At 44.4% G+C, this 15,764-nt stretch overlaps 1 protein-coding gene across 1 annotated transcript; it reads left to right on the top strand.

Annotated features, from left to right (window-relative positions):
- Positions 1-13,172: 13,172 nt before the first annotated feature.
- On the top strand, positions 13,173-15,359 carry MSL2 (male-specific lethal 2 homolog (Drosophila)). The gene has a single exon (XM_010178673.1). The coding sequence runs from the start codon at positions 13,428-13,430 to the stop codon at positions 14,943-14,945; it is 1,518 nt and encodes a 505-aa protein (XP_010176975.1). The 5' UTR covers positions 13,173-13,427; the 3' UTR covers positions 14,946-15,359.
- The last annotated feature ends 405 nt before the right edge of the window (positions 15,360-15,764 follow it).

The following is a 15,764-nucleotide window of genomic DNA, read 5'->3' as shown; positions in this document are numbered from 1 at the left end:
TTTCTTTTGTTCCCTGCACAATGAGCCCGCCGCCGCCTCCCCCCCCCACCCGGCGCTGCGGGGCGGCCCTGGGCCGCGCTGTCCCGGCCGGCTGCCTTTGCCCCCGGCAGGGCTCTTCCCCCGGTCCCCAGAGCCGGACTCAGGCACGGAGGCGGCCCGGGAAAGTTTTCTCTAAAGCCTTTTCGGCGCGGAGCCCCCGGGGGCGGGACCGCGCTTCTCCTGCGGGGGGCAGCGGCCCGGGGGCTCGGCGGGGCGGAGGGAGAGGCGCGGTTGTTTTGCAAGTTGGGAAAGGGGAGGGGGGTGAAAATATTCTTAAAACAGCCTGAAGTGAGGAGAAGGGGGCAGGCATCTGCGGCGATTTTGGTCCAAGAGATAGAAAGGCGTTAGGGGTCTGTCTGTAAAGAAAATATTTTGTTGGTTTTGTTATTTCCCCCAAAATGCAACACTTTGTTATGGTCACTTGATTTCATAAAGGGTATGGTAGTTATTAGTGGTTATTGGAATACCCTGGTATAGTGCAGTTAATAGCTTTAAAAAAGTGATGACTAAGAGCAAGTGGGGTAAAAGATACTCAAAACAATATACAGACCACAGAGGCAGGGAAATAAGAACTTTTTACTCCCACCTTGAAATGTAAAGAACAATAAAGAAATTCAGATTGGAAAGCCAGGAATTCTAAGGACACAGAAACAATGTTTGGATTATTATTTTTTTCTGTGCATAGCAGGTAGCTGCTATAATAGTAATAATTATCATAAAAAGCAAATAGGCTGAAAGTCTGCTAAGATTTCCCAAAAAAAGAGCATTCTGCATTCTGTGGGCAAAGGCAGGCGTCCGGAATTTCAATATTACAGTGTGGGGAAGGGCAGGAGGGAATCGCATGCTGCTGTGTTTATGAAGTGGGGGCACGTGCCTGCTCCTGGAATAAGCTGTCAACCTTTCTTGAACTTTCCTTGGAAGCCTTGGTTGGGGCTGGGAGAGGGGCTCTGAGCTGCTGGAACCCTCAGCTGATTAATTTTGTTAATTCTCCTTTTTTCCCCTCTGGTAGTTTCCAGTCCTGGCCCTCTGTGTGTTTGTATTCTCACTACAGAGGGGTCTTACGTCCGCTCTCTTGGCATGTGTTTATCTTTACTAATGCTTGTGGTCACACTGTGATTTAATTGAATGACTGGGGTTTACAAAGGTAAATATTTTATTGATGCACAGGATCAGGATTTCAAGCGTTGAGGCTGTTAAACTAGTGGTGGAAGCTTTCTATCCTGGAGATATTAGCTCCTCCCACTTAAAGTCTTAGAAAATAGAGATCTGTTTGTACTGGGAGAGAGGGAGCCTGTTCCCAGGATCACTGCATCATCATTTCCTGAAATAATTGCTCTAAGGGTTTTTTTTCCTCTTGTAACCCAGATGTCAATAGTGGTGCACCTCTCTTGGTTATTACGTTAGGCTCTGTTAATCCCAGGCCCTCACTGTACTTTTTTTCCCCACAAATCCATCTTGCTTTTGGTCAGTCATCAGACTGTTACTGCCTAAAAATATGCTAATATTTTTCTGACCTTTTTTTTTTTTAAAAAAAAAATATATTTACACAGGGACTATGTGTTTCTAACTACTGTGTGACCTGGCCTCTCCGCTTTAACAGTGGTCTTCTGAAATGTGTTCTTTGTTCTCCGTGCCTTGACTTCTTCCCTTCTTGGCCTTTTGCTATCTTATTTTTACACTCTGTGCTGCTGAAGTCGTCTATCTGTAGTTTGTCCCTGCCCAAATTCCTGAACTGTTTTTCCCCTCTTCAGCTTTTCTTGCTTGGCCTTTCTGTCACTCGCAGTTTGGTGTAGAGCAAACCATGCTTTTCAGTTTGTTTTCTTCTAATCACTTGTGTCTCCATGGATATTCCTACTTACAAACTACTTCTTGACGGTTCCACTTTCTCTCTTCATCACTCATGTTCTTTGAGTTTTAGGGTTACTGCTTCGTCTTACTTTATTTTTCAACTGTGGCTAACTTTCAGACAGCTGTAGCCACTGTTTGTTTCAACGACTTTTGTCTAGGAGCGATTCCCCAGTATCATCTCTGTGTCTTGGGCTCCTGCTTGTGGCATGGGGCAGGCATTAGTCACGGGAACGTGGTTCTGCCTGGTACAAAACTGTCCACTCTGGTGATGGCTCTTGTTTGCTGCTTGTGTTCCTTTTCTCCTACTTCCCTTAGGGGTGAATACTGGTGCCACTTTCTCTCCTTGGCCCTCTGACCTTGCTATCATATTTTAAAAATACTTTATTTCACATTAGTGCTAAGACTTGTTATACCTTCTGCATATTTAAGGTCATTTAAAGCCTATCCAACTGTAAAAACCTTTTTAACATGAGTGTTTTAAAAGGTTAAGTACTGAAGTACAGGCTACTTTGTGAGATGTCATGATCACAAGACTGAGTGCTGTGACCACCCAAAATTTTAGTGTGGGTTTAAAAAAAAAAAATCCTAGAATGATTTGGAAGGGACCCCAAACCCCCCAGTCCAGCCCCCATGTGCAGGGACACCTCCACCAGCCCAGGCTGCTCCAAGCCCCGTCCAACCTGGCCTTGGGCACTGCCAGGGAGGGGGCACCCACAGCTTCTCTGGGCACCCAGGGCCAGTGTCTCTCTCTATATCTGTATTTAAAAGCTTTTCAGATGCTCACTTTTTTCTACCCTGTTTGTCAGTTCAGACTGTGAGATCCAAATGTCTGGGTCTGGGTCCAGGTACATGGCACTTTAACTGTCTGGCACTTGTTGGAAAACGCTGCAGGAATTATTAGTGATGCGTAAAACCCCTACACTTGGTTGAGGTCCCAGGTGCTGGACTTCTAGGACTCTGGGAAATTACTCCCCCAATTTGTGTTCCTTATGTTATCAGCCTTTCCTCAGTATTTATTCTCTCTAAATGCATTCTGTAATGCTTTGTTATGCTGTAGGCATTCATTCTGCAGTCAAGATTGTCCCTTTAATTTTGGATAATTGTTTTTAGAAGAAATTAGTGACAGCTAAATAAATCAACTAACATTATTGTGTTCTCACTGTTTTCTCAATCCACTAGCCATAAACCAACTAGTTTTCTTTTGATCTGATAGTCTTTTAAACCAGCACACGTAGTTGGGGGGGCAGAAGTTTTTGGACTCACGTAGTAATGAAATTCTAATGAAAGCTGTGATTTTAGACGCAAAGTGGCACACACGAAGTTCCGTCAGTAGAATTAACAATGGAAGTGCAGTATGTCACTGTAGGCCGGCTGTTGTAGGTGGATGCGAGGTCTCTGTTTAGATGAGATTTAAAGGTTGAATTCTGTTGACGGTATGGCAGTGTATGTTTCTGGGATTTAGGTGTGACCATGTGATAGTTTCCTCGATGGTGGTGTAGGTGATGCATCACCCTTTTACAGGGGTGTATAAGATAAAATTTCATAGAGCTTTTGAAACTTAAAAATAACTACTCCTGAGCGTGCATTGGACAGAACGCCTGTGCCTGATGTGTTTTGAGCATGTGAAATCTGAGTTTCGGTCTCGGGGCTAAAGTGATTATTATTATTATTAAATTGCATGTTAATACCACATATGATTTAAAAATAATTTAGCAGGATTTATGCTACAGACTTCTGTCTTTTACAAGTACTGCTTACTGGGATAAAAATCTTCTTGAAAGTGCCTTTCTCCGTTTCAAATACAATGTAGGCTACTGCAGGTCACTCAAAGGGTGAGTTGGCTTTTTAGCATTAACAGCCTTTTTTGAAATTCAGTTAAAATGTTCATAAGGGAGACGTTGCCAGTCAGATGAGCTCAGCTTTTTATCCATGGAAAACCTTGTCCTGGGACCTCTGAAAAGGTTTTAAAAGTATGTGAAAGATTGTTATTGCTGATTTAGAATGTGAAGGTCCTTGAGGGTGGCATGGCTTCAGGACAGCATGTCTGGCCAGGCAGCTGTAGCTTGTGCTGTAGAAATACAGGAGCAGAATATAGTGCTTGCCTTAAAGATCCTGCCCTGTGCGTAAGGGGATGGAGACCACAGGTGGGAAGGAACAAGTACCTCACACAGCCCCTGTCCAGTGTTTTGAGGTAGCTCTGGATAGCTGTGGTCAGAGGGTGAAGGCTAAACGTAGAGCATTTTGGAAGCAACCTCCAAGCATGGAGAATGGCATGGATTACAAAAAACAGAAAATAAACAATGCAGACTTTTCATTAGCATAGGGATGTTATTTCCAACCTGCTCTCCTGTAAAAGTACTAGCTTATGTTCTGAAAGTTTTATCCTGTCAATATAAGTCGAGTCTGTACAGAAGTGATTCTCCTCGCTAGGTTTGAGATCTCTACATAGTTGGTGGGATATTGAGTTGTGTGGTATTTTCCATCTCTGTGCCCTCTTGTCCATGCAGTTGGACATGTGAAGCCTGCTCCTTCTCTTCCTTGCCCCTCGCTGACCCAGTTCTCCATTGCCTCTGCAGTTCTGTCTGCTTGCCCCCTACGGCAGTGTGCAGTGTGACCTCCTCTGGACCCCGAGTCCATAGCTCTTAGTAGTGTCATTATGGATCCCAAGTCGAGCTGCTTAATTTAGGCTATGCTTTGTCATTGGGAAACTGTGAATCAGACCTGCACAGTTTCATTAAACTTTCATATGAAAATTTCTACAGGCATCGAAGGGAAGAAGCACAGTGAGCACACGGAATGTAAGTGAATTATGGCTCTGGAGTAAGCAAAGTAATGGTATCAAGACAGTCTGGGGCATGCAGAAGTTACTTGATGTCCTTCAGAGAAGAGAAGATAGTTGGGTGACATCTAAATAGATCGAAACATTCTAGAAAATTCAATTTCCAGTCACAGGGATGGAAGAAGGCAGAAGAAACAAATTCATACTACTAATAAAACCTCATTATATGCATGATACTGGATTTTCTGTTTGGGATGTGAGCCATGACTAAGTGAGTTAAGCCTGGGTATTTTAAAGTGAAAAAGCATATTTAAGTTTTCTGATGGAAAAGTTTGGCCTAGAACTCTCATTCCTTGTCCGTTCTGCCTAGATTAAGGTGAAGGCTGACTCGTGATCTGTGCTCCAGATCAGAGTTGCCTTTTATGTTTGAAAAGTGATCTGGATCGGTGCGCTTTTTTTAGGTATTTTCTCATTGACATTTTCTTTTCCTCCGTTTTCAATGATGAAAAACGCTGTCCGCCTGTCACATAGCGGTATTTTTTAGTACCTATCAAATACCCTCTGCTGCAGGTATTCTTTTTATTCTTGTTTTGGAGGTAACCAGCATTGGCAGTCGTCTCTAAAATGTCCATGTGCACCAATTTTAGCCGAGAACATGTAGGATGATTTCTCTTCTTTTTAAAATCTCCTTACTTAAATTCACTGTTTCCCTTTCCTGTTTTTAAATACTGCGTGTGAGAACTGCTTTTTCAAGGTTGTCTGCATTGTACTGCGTAAGTTTTGATAACAGAGTTCTACCAGTTGAATTTAGAGTGGTTTCTAAACTGAAAATACTCCTCTGTCTTAGGACACAGTTGAGGGGTAGGAAGAGAAGTAACTGTAGTAACCACCTGAAGAGCTGGTTGATGGTGGGCTTCAGGAGAAGGTTGCAGAGTGCGGATTGCAATGCCATCTTCAGGTGTGATTTGAGACTTTCTCATTGGGGCAATGGGAGATGATGTGTTTTGGTGGTTGCCTGAGGATATCGATTAAACCGATGGCATTTCAGAGTGTTTAAAGAAAAGTTAATGTGTTGCCAAGAGGCATCTTTATTGGGACAGCTTAGTTGTCTGGGTCTATGGACATAGTGCATTCAAACAGATTCCTTTGGGTTTGTTTTCTTACTATGTTATGATTCACAGATTAGGTTGACTAAGTCTGGAGTAAGCAGTTGCTGGACACTGTTGGAGTGTTGCACAGAGCTGGCTCCTTCATGGCCTTGACGAGCAGTTTAAGATTGCCTGGTTAATCCTGGTAGTGCAAGCAGTTTTGTTTGGTGGGGAAAAGTAGTTTTCATTACTTTTTTTGTTTGTGATAGATATATTTAACTTTCAAAGCAAGTCTTAACTCTCTTGTTTATGCTGCATAGCAACATGTGAATCTTATACCTGTAGGAGAAATGGGAACTTTGCCATTTAAAACTTCTTAAAATACAGCAACCTGGACTTTTATGAGACATCATTACATGGAAATTTTACACTGGATGGTGAAAAAGATGAATTTTATCTGTATTTTACAAAGTTTGAACTTTGCCACCTAATTTGTGAACAATACGTTTTGAATTTTTCTAGTCAGTGATTTTGTAAACACGAAGACTTCCAAACAGAAATATAATGTGTACATAGGACTTGGTAAATATGTTCTGTTGTTTCTTATGCAGGGGGTGGAGTCAGAGAACAAAGCAGTCCCTTCTACAGTTAAAATGCAATTTGTTGTAGGTTTTTTTTCTTGAACTTTAGCTAAAGAGGTTGACTGTATTTCTCCAAATACACAGAAAAATAGTCTGACTGTATTCTTAGCATGGTACATTTGGGTTCCCATGGTGTTCAGACAAAAATAGTGCAGTTTTTATTTTTCCAAAGAGTTATACAGTCATTAATTCTTCAGTCATGACCATCCCTGTATGAGGGCAGTAATTTCTGTATCTGATTTTTCATACTTGTTTGTTGATGGCGGATGCTCAGAAATGCTCAGCAGCCAGCAGAATGTTTTCCCTGCTAAAATTTTGAAAAGAAGAAAAAAATTTAAAGTGCTTTTTTGTGTGTGTCCTGTGTTTCTGTTCCACCTGACGGGGAATCCGTCAATGACTGTGAATGTCTTTGGACAGGTTCCAGCAGCGCTGTAGTTGTGGTGACCTAAGAGCAATGTGGTATTTTCAGGAAGAAGCGCTATCATTTAATTCACAAGTATGAACTCTTACTTACTGTTTCAGATCTGAAAAAGGCTTGTGTGCTGAAACCCTCCGTCATTTTTTCTGTTTCTGCGACTTGGCTGAATAAAAGTCACTTTTTCTGTCTACAAAAGCTCGTTTCACAAAAAACATTGAAGGATAAGTAAATTTCTGGTGTTGTCACTGTGAACTCCTCATACAGTGTGTGTTTTGTAGGCATAGGTTCTCAGTTTTGCGCTAGTAACACTGCAGATGTGTCTCGCATCGTCGTGCCTCTCAAGCAGGCCTGTGGTCTCTCCAGATGCTGGTTTGTGTTCCGCAGGCTGGGAAGCGGGTGTAGGGTACCTGGGTGGTAGGTGGCACCTCTGCCAGGTGATCCAGTGGGTTCTGTATGAGGAGCAAAACTGCCAAACGTTTTTCTGACTGGGACGGTTTGTCAGGGCAGGGGTAGGACAAACTGTCTGGTGAATCTGCCTCTTGACTTTGGTGCGGTATTTGTGACATACATTGACCAGCTCATGGCACAAGCCCACTGCTGCAGTGTACGGTCTGGAAGGGGTTTGTGTTAGGGCTTGAGATGTGTGCAAGGAGACCTTGCAGTGTTGTCGTGTCCCCCTCGCACTGCCCTCTCTTGAAGTTTCCCTGGTTTTCAGTGTATTTAGTTACCTTTTTGCTAGAAAGTATACAGATCTTACACCAATATAAAACAGATCTTACAATCTCTCTCTCCATGATATTTGAAAAGTTATGGCAGTCAGGAGAGGTGATTGGAAGAAGGGAAACATCACACCCATTTTTGAAAAGGGTGGAAAGGAGGACCCTGGGAACTCCTGACCTGTCAGCCTCACCTCTGTGCCTGGGAAGGTCATGAATAGATCCTCCTAGAAGCTGTGCTGACACACACGGAGGTGATTCAAGACAGCCAGCATGGCTTTACTGGGGCAAGTCCTGCCTGACCAACCTAGTGGCTGTCTACGATGGGTTAACTGCATCAGTGGACAAGGGAAGAGCTATGGATGTCATCTCTCTGGATTTCTGCAAGGCCTTTGACACAGACCCCACAACATCCTTCTCTCTAAGTTGGTGAGGTTTGGATGTGATGGGTGCAGTGTTCAGTGGATAAGGAATTGGCTGGATGGTCGCATCCAGAGAGCAGTGGTCAATGGCTCCATGTCCAGATGGAGATGGGTGACAAGTGGTGTCCCTCAAGGGTCCATACTGGGACCAGTGCTGTTTAATATCTTCATTAATGACATTGACTGTGGGATTGAGTGCACCTTCAGCAAGTTCAATGATGATACCAAGCTGGGTGGTGAGGTTCGTGTGTCAGATGGAAGGGATCCATCCAGAGGGACCTGGAGAAGTGGGCCCAGGGGAACCTCAGGAGGTTCAACAAGGCCAAGTGCAGGGTCCTGCACCAGGGTCAGGACAATCCTTATTATCAGTACAGGCTGGGAGACGATGTGCTGGAAAGCAGACCTGAGGAAAAGGACTTGGGGTGCTGGTGGATGAGAAGCTGGACATGAGCCACCAATGTGCATCTGCAGCCCAGAAACCAACCCCATCCTGGGCTGCATCACAAGAAGTGTGGCCAGCAGGGCCAGGGAGGGGATTCTGCCCCTCTGCTGTGCTCTGGTGAGACCTCACCTGGACACTGCGTCCAGTTTTGGAGTCCCCAACACAAAAAGGACATTGAAGTGCTGGAGTGTGTGCAGAGGAGGCCACAAAGATGATCAGGGGCTGGAGCAGCTCTGCTACAAAGACAGGCTGAGAGAGTTGGGGTTGTTCAGCCTGGAGAAGAGATGGCTCCGGGGGGACCTTATAGCGACCTTCCAGGACCTGAAAGGTGACTGTAAGAAATCTGAGGAAGAGCTGTTCACTGGGGCATGTAGCAACAGGACAAGGGGTGATGGTTTTAAACTAGAAAAGGGTAGATTTAGGTAGCCTTTTAAAGGCTGTTGCAGCGGAAGGGCTTGAGCTGCAGGTGCTGGACAGCTGAACTTCTAAACACCTATGGAGTGGTCTCATCAGTTGGTCAGACTGAGCTCCCATCCCTCAGGAGGTGCTTAACTCGGGAGCTTGAATGTGCCAGTTTGTTAGAGCTTACTGCCAGTTGCTAATTATTTTAGTAGAAACAATCAGATCATGTTTAATCCAGAAATGGAAATATGGAAAGTGTAGCAGTCCAACTGTTAAATCTCCAGCTTCTGGCTGTTACTTTGAGCGACTGCCATATATTAATTTTAAGTGTAACACAGAAGTGTTTGTGCGCTTCATCTCAGTGTAGCGTCCTGTGTTTTTAAAAAGAGCTGTAGAATTTCTAAGCCAAAGTCCATAGAAGCTTTTTGTAATACCTGGTTTAAAAGTGAAATCATGGTCATTGTAATGTTGGCAAGCGTTTCTTCTCACCGGCCTCCTCCCAGCGTTCTCCCCTCACTCACGGATGCCAGTCCTACTTCTGCACTAGCAGGTACACTGCTTCAGTCAGGTCAGGAGTGAAAGGAGTAGAGGTTGGGCTGTTGAGCTTGTAGGGCTTGCTGTGCACTGTAAAACAAGGGTGATTTCTGGTGATACAAACGCAGCTGAGCTGAAAGACACTGTTTTGGCAGACATATGTTGGAGATTAACATTTATTTATACTTGTAACAAAACTTGACACAATCTTTTTCTAGTTTGCTCCAGATGAAGCATTAAGTTCCTTCATCCTTAAGACTCTGAGTTGTTAAAAAAGGTAATATGTTGGGTTTCAGCAGGCTTTTCCAAGGGCGTTAAATTAGTTACTTGTGTTTAGCCCTTTTTCTAGGGCATTGTATTTCTGCCTCTGCTGAGGACAGATGAGAGTGGAAGGAGGTGACCTTTTCATTCAGGTCTTTCCTAGGGAATTCACCCACGTGGAGCACATTTGCTGGATGTACACACCTCACAATTGCTTTGGTTCCCGCTTCTTCTCCTCCCTTTGGTCTCCCAGATACAATTTGCAGATGCTTCCCCTCTTCCTGCAGCTGTGAAGTAATGCTCATTAAGGAACGCAATAGGAAGTATTCCTTGTGGTTTAAATGACCTCCCTCCTGGTAGCAGCCTTTCCAGGACAGCTGTGATATTTTGTAAATAATGTATTAAAAGTGTTTCCTCTGTGTGTGCAGCCTATTAAATATAAGTGCTCGTGTTGACGGGGATGTTTAGTAAACCTTTCTGAAAGTAGAATAATTAAGAGCTGATGTCGTTTAGGGAAAGCCTCTTATTGGAGGCTTTGCAAGAACATGGTTTTGCTTTTGGTGTATTAATATACCCCTTGCAAAAGAGGGTGAGAAAAGACGAGGCAAAGTTTAGTAATACTAAGCTATTTGGGGCAGTAAAAATGAAGGACTGCATTGATAATTGTGGATTGCAGATAAATGCGCAACAAAATGACAAATTCAATTTAGATCAGATAAATATTAAATTATAAACATGGGAAAAGAGCCCACCATTTTTTATATTTTGCAGATCTGTACAAAGTGGTGGCACCAGCCAAAAGTGAGATGTTGGCCTTGCAGTAGAAAACTCGACGAGAACATCAGCTCAGTACTGAGTATCAGAAAAGCAAAGCAAGCGCTAAAAATCAAGACTGGAATATAGATTAAAGGGGAGAACTTTATTATCGAACCGTATAAAGCTGTGGTTCACCTGTATTGTTGCAGTTGTGGTCTCCCCATCTCCAAAAAGACCTGTGGCACAGTGAGGAGAAGGGGGGTTGGGCTTTGGCTGCCAGTGAGAGGGGCTGCTGGGCTGCGTGGATCTGCAGTCTGGTTACCCTTGGAAGTGGGGATGGGTTAGGGAATGGCTCAGAACCCTTCTCAGCTTTGTTTCCATGGTGGAGTTCGTCATCTTTGTCGGGGAAGATGTGGTTCATTTGCAGCACCCAATGAGTGTTGTGTCTTGGGAGCCTGTCCAGCGCAGCAGCTTGGAGCGTCCCAGGGCTTCGTACCTCCAGGTTCTGGGTAGCAGCTCAGGAGTGATCTTTCTGGGATGGTGCTGCTGACTTAATACCATTCCTGAGCATTAGAGTAACTTCATTTTTCGCAAATTTGCACCTCATGGTTCACTCTTTCGGGGGTTATTTTTGGTTGGTTCCTTGCTTGCTTTTGCATTTCTTCGCTTAACAATACTAAAGCTGAAGAGACTGATGGGTGCCACAGAATCCGTATCAGAGAGAAACTTTGAGGAATGAATATTCAATGAGATATGAGCTCAAGCTGAAAATATTCCCACAGCTCAGGCATTCATAATGTGTCTCCTGTGTAGGTTGCCTGGCATTTACCAAGGGTAGAACTTGCTCTGTGCTTTCCTTCAGTGGGAGCATGTGAAGTGTTTTGTCTTGTCTGTCCGCCTGTTTGTTTTTTTTTCCTCAAACCTTCTGAAAATTTAAATTTTCACGTATCCTCTTTTAGCATTCTCAGACATTCAGCAGTTTCAGCCAAATTTATTTTGGGAGAAATAAACTGCACAGTTGGTGATGAGGTTCGGTGGCTTTTTTAAATCTAATTAGCAGTTAAACTGGTACATTGTTTGTTTTGGTCCCATGCTGTAAAGCACTGATCATCATAGCTCATGCTTATCATCATAAGTCACTAAAAGAGGCAAAGGATGGCCCAAGGAGCACACCCAGCTGCGTCGCTGTGTTGGGTGCTGGTGGGGTTTTGGTTCTGGAGCACCGTGGATGTGTGGCTGTACGGCTGGTTCTGCAGTCCCGGAGCATTCAGTGGCAGTGCTGGGTGTGCGCCTCCTGCCCTGTCGGGGCACGGCTCTCTGCTGGTCCTGTGGACAGACTCGCATAGAAGGGATGGGCAGTTCGTGAGCAGGTTTTTGTTCTCAATTTACTTAAAAAAATACTACGTAATGATGTGACTCCAGCACCTCCTCTTGTTGTTTTGTTGCTCAAAAGCCAGTTCACATCAAGGTGCTTTACTGAAAGACAGCTCAGGTGGAGAGCTGGAGCAACCAGGGGCTGTTTGATTGAAGTTTCCTTGGCAAGTGAGTGATGAGAGAAAATACCTTTGTATTTGATAGGACTTTTAAAAAATGTCAGTCAGTTTTAATACACACACTTTGCTTTCTCTTCCCAAATGGTTTCATTGTATTCATCTGTAGCAGCGTGTTTTCACTTTGGAAAATCGGGGTGAGAATTCACTTGATGGTTTTAACTCATCCAACCAAGGCTCCTGATGGGGAGAGAGGTCTGAGCAAAGCTGAAAATCTGCTCCTTGGAAAGCAGGGGAAACCTGTTGCTGTAGATGATTGTAGATACTCCAGAGTTTAGTTTAGGTGTTAGAGTGTTTTTCTGGCCTAGATCTGGCTGGAAATAGCAAAGCAGTACTGTCATTGTCTGGATAGAGTTACTGGTTGGATTGCTTCTGTGCAGAATTCCGGTTACCTCTGTTCTTTCGTATTGTATCCTTCTGTGTATTGGGTTTGTTCTGAAGAAAAAGCCAAACGTTCTTCCAGGTATTTCCAGTTGAGAGAGCTGGGGATATCACCTTCCAGACTGGCAGTGCTGCGATGTCCGCTGTGTTGATCCTTCAGCAGCTGGTTTTTGTTAGCTTTTTATTCTGAACAGGAAGATGACAGAGCACATCCTTTCTTCTGACTTCTTCACGCCTGCCCAGGACGTGAGCTGGTGTTGACGCTCTGAAGTGCTCTGACAGCACCACTGTTTTAAGTATTACCTCACTGATGTGTCTGTGAATTGGAAAGCCAGGAGCTACCGCTCCCCAGGACGTGCCGATGGTTGCCTTGTGATTTGGCACGAGACCGGTCTATCGAGAGCAGTAGACTTGTTAACAATTCGGATAGATGCTAGGTGTGTTCTTCAGTGTTTGTAAAGAATTCGTGGCATCCACTCAGCATTTTGTTCCTTGCAAAGTTTAAAAACTTGTGCTTTATCCATGGCATCGACTGTCACAAAGCTGGGCTCTATTTTCAGTCCCGGCTACGTGAAAAGTAAAACAAAGTCTGCTGTGTCTTCTCTCCGTTTGGGGTCGATATTTCAGTATTTTTACATTCCTTTTAGAGTTTCTCTCTGCTCTGTTGCCATTTGTTCTTGCAGATTTCATTAAAAGCTCTGCAGTAGCTCTTCATGGGGGTTTACTGTTGCACTTTTGGTCAATTCATAGAAATCATCTGTGTGTTGTCGTTTTTTCAGTGGAAGAAACTGCTGAGGGCACAAGGGGATCAGTAGTTTTTTAGTTGAGTGTTTCTACAGGCTGTAGTACTACAACAGATTATGGTGTGGGTTTATTTTTAATTTAATGTTGTTCTAAACCTAGGTATGGCAGCTGTGGAAGTTTTGACAGGCTCTGTTTGCATGGTACATTTTCTTGTGACTTACTGAACTTTTTCAGGCCTTTTTTTGATAGTACAAAAAACGTACCCCATGCTATCCTGGAAACCTGACTTGAGCGCGTTGTAATTTCTCTCTTTCTTCTTTCCTTAGGCAATTTGCTACAAGACCCTATTGCTCCTACCAACTCCACGTGTCAGCATTATGTCTGCAAAACTTGTAAAGGCAAGAAGATGATGATGAAACCGTCATGTAGCTGGTGCAAGGACTACGAACAGTTTGAGGAGAATAAGCAGCTCAGTATCTTGGTGAACTGCTATAAGAAGCTCTGCGAATACATAACGCAGACTCCGCTGGCACGAGATATTATCCAGGCAGTTGACTGCTCTGCAGATCTCTTGGCTTTGCTCAAAGATGGGTCACCACTCCACGAAGAGACAGAAAAACCTTCCGATGCAGCCTTGGCTTTGTGTCTGACACATTCCCCAGTACCTTCCACCTCCGAACTCGCCACCGACCCTCCAGGTAGTTTTACGTCAATACCTGAAAGCACACACAACATTGATATCAGAGGTTCTGTCATCAACGGGTTGCCCAATTGTAATGGGCTTTCAGTAGATAAACTGGGAGTGAATATTCCTTCTCCCGAGCACGCGAACACCATTGATGTCTGTAGCACTGGCGAGTACATTAAAACTGAAGACCTCTCCAGCAGCCTGCAGCCGGTGTGCGACACAGTTTCCACGAGTGACTTGTGCACGACAGGCATCGACATCTGCAGCTTCAGTGAAGATATAAAACCGGGCGGCTCGCTCCTCCTCAGCGTCGAGGAAGTTCTCCGGAGCTTAGAAACCGTTTCAAACACTGAAGTCTGTGATTCTAATTTGCAGCCCAGCTTGGAAGCAAACATGACTAATGGCCCTTTCCTGCAGCTTTCTCCCTCACCTCTTAGCCATAACATTTTCATGTCCACAGATGCTTCTCCTCACGGCATCTCCTGTACAGCGGCGACGCCCAAGGTAGTTAAGTTAAACAGAAAGCGATCTCGATCAGAAAGCGACAGCGAAAAGGTGCAACCTCTCCCCATTTCCAGCATCATCTGCGGCCCAACACTGGGAGCGTCAGCTCCTGTAACGGTGAAACAGGAAAATAAAATGTCTTTGCAGCCTATTGCAACTGTACCTAACGGAGGCACCACTCCCAAAATCAGTAAAACTGTGCTCCTGTCTAACAAAAGCATGAAAAAGAATTTAGAACATGCCCCTAAGAAATCTCACCCGAAAGCCAAACCGGGGGTGCTGAAAACAAAAGACAAGGCAAAGGAGAAAGTTCCTAGCAGTAACGTTATGCCAGGAAGCCCAACAAAAACTGTGTATAAAAAGCCACAAGAAAAGAAAGGGTGTAAATGTGGTCGTGCCACCCAAAATCCAAGTGTTCTTACATGCCGTGGCCAACGCTGCCCTTGCTACTCTAACCGCAAAGCCTGCCTTGACTGCATATGCCGCGGCTGCCAAAACTCATACATGGCTAATGGGGAGAAGAAGCTGGAGGCATTTGCAGTGCCAGAAAAGGCCTTGGAGCAGACTAGGCTTACTTTGGGCATTAATGTGACAAGCATTGCGGTGCGCAATGCCAGCACAAGCACCAGTGTAATCAATGTGACAGGGTCACCAGTAACTACGTTTCTAGCTGCCAGTACACACGATGAGAAAAGTTTGGATGAAGCTATAGACATGAGATACGACTGTTGAACCTTTCTTTCTTTTCCCTGCCGCCAGGAGGGGAACTGCTACAGTTTTAAGGCAGCTATGGTTCTGTTTAACTTGCTGGAGCTCCTGCGTTTAGATCACTTGTATCAAGTGTTTTTCATTGCTATGTTATGTGTATTAGTGTCTGGGAAATAGTTGCAGATAATGGAGGAGTTACCCTAAAACTGTTTTTAGTTCTTACAGCACCTCATAGTTTGAGATCAATTGCTGATGTAAATGATTTTATCACGAGATCTTTGGCAAGGAATATACTGACCTCATTGTACTTGGTCATGCTTTGTGCTCAGTCAAAGCTTCTGCTTAAATGTAGAGAAGCGGTCTCTAGTTAGTCCATCTAAGCCGTGCTAGATTGTGATGCAGAAAAGCAATTCTCGGTTACAGTCACCACTATGAGAAGATCACCTCATGTTCCTGTAGGAAGCACAGCACTGAGCTGGAGAATGCAGTCTGAAAAGGGTAGAAAACCAGTTCTCACAATCAGAAATTATCTACTCTATGGAGCAATTGAAAAATTAAAAAAAAAAAATTAGTAAAGACATTGAGAAAGCAAATAGCCCAAAAAGCAGCCCGGTCTGCAGCCCAGGGTCAGGGGGATCAGTTGGTGAGATACAAACATTGAACACTGACTCGGCTGCACCGTCCCCTTGACCATAATCATCCTTTTTGTTGACTCCTTGGCAGCTCCCCAGGCCAGGTTCCTGATCCGTTGTGCCCTCTGTGCCAGCTCCGGTGGTCTGACATTACCGACTGTTCTGGCTGGGAAAAGAGAAGTACTTGTGCACAAAGAGGGCTCCAGGGTTT

Source organism: Mesitornis unicolor, unplaced genomic scaffold, assembly GCF_000695765.1.
Source record: "Mesitornis unicolor isolate BGI_N332 unplaced genomic scaffold, ASM69576v1 scaffold19732, whole genome shotgun sequence".
Lineage (NCBI taxonomy): Eukaryota > Metazoa > Chordata > Aves > Mesitornithiformes > Mesitornithidae > Mesitornis > Mesitornis unicolor.
This window is presented reverse-complemented; position numbering and strand designations above follow the sequence as displayed.

What these genes read in the sequence shown, in the direction of transcription:
- MSL2 (XM_010178673.1), top strand. Translation starts at nt 13,428, where the DNA reads ATGATGATGAAACCGTCATGTAGCTGGTGCAAGGACTACGAACAGTTT.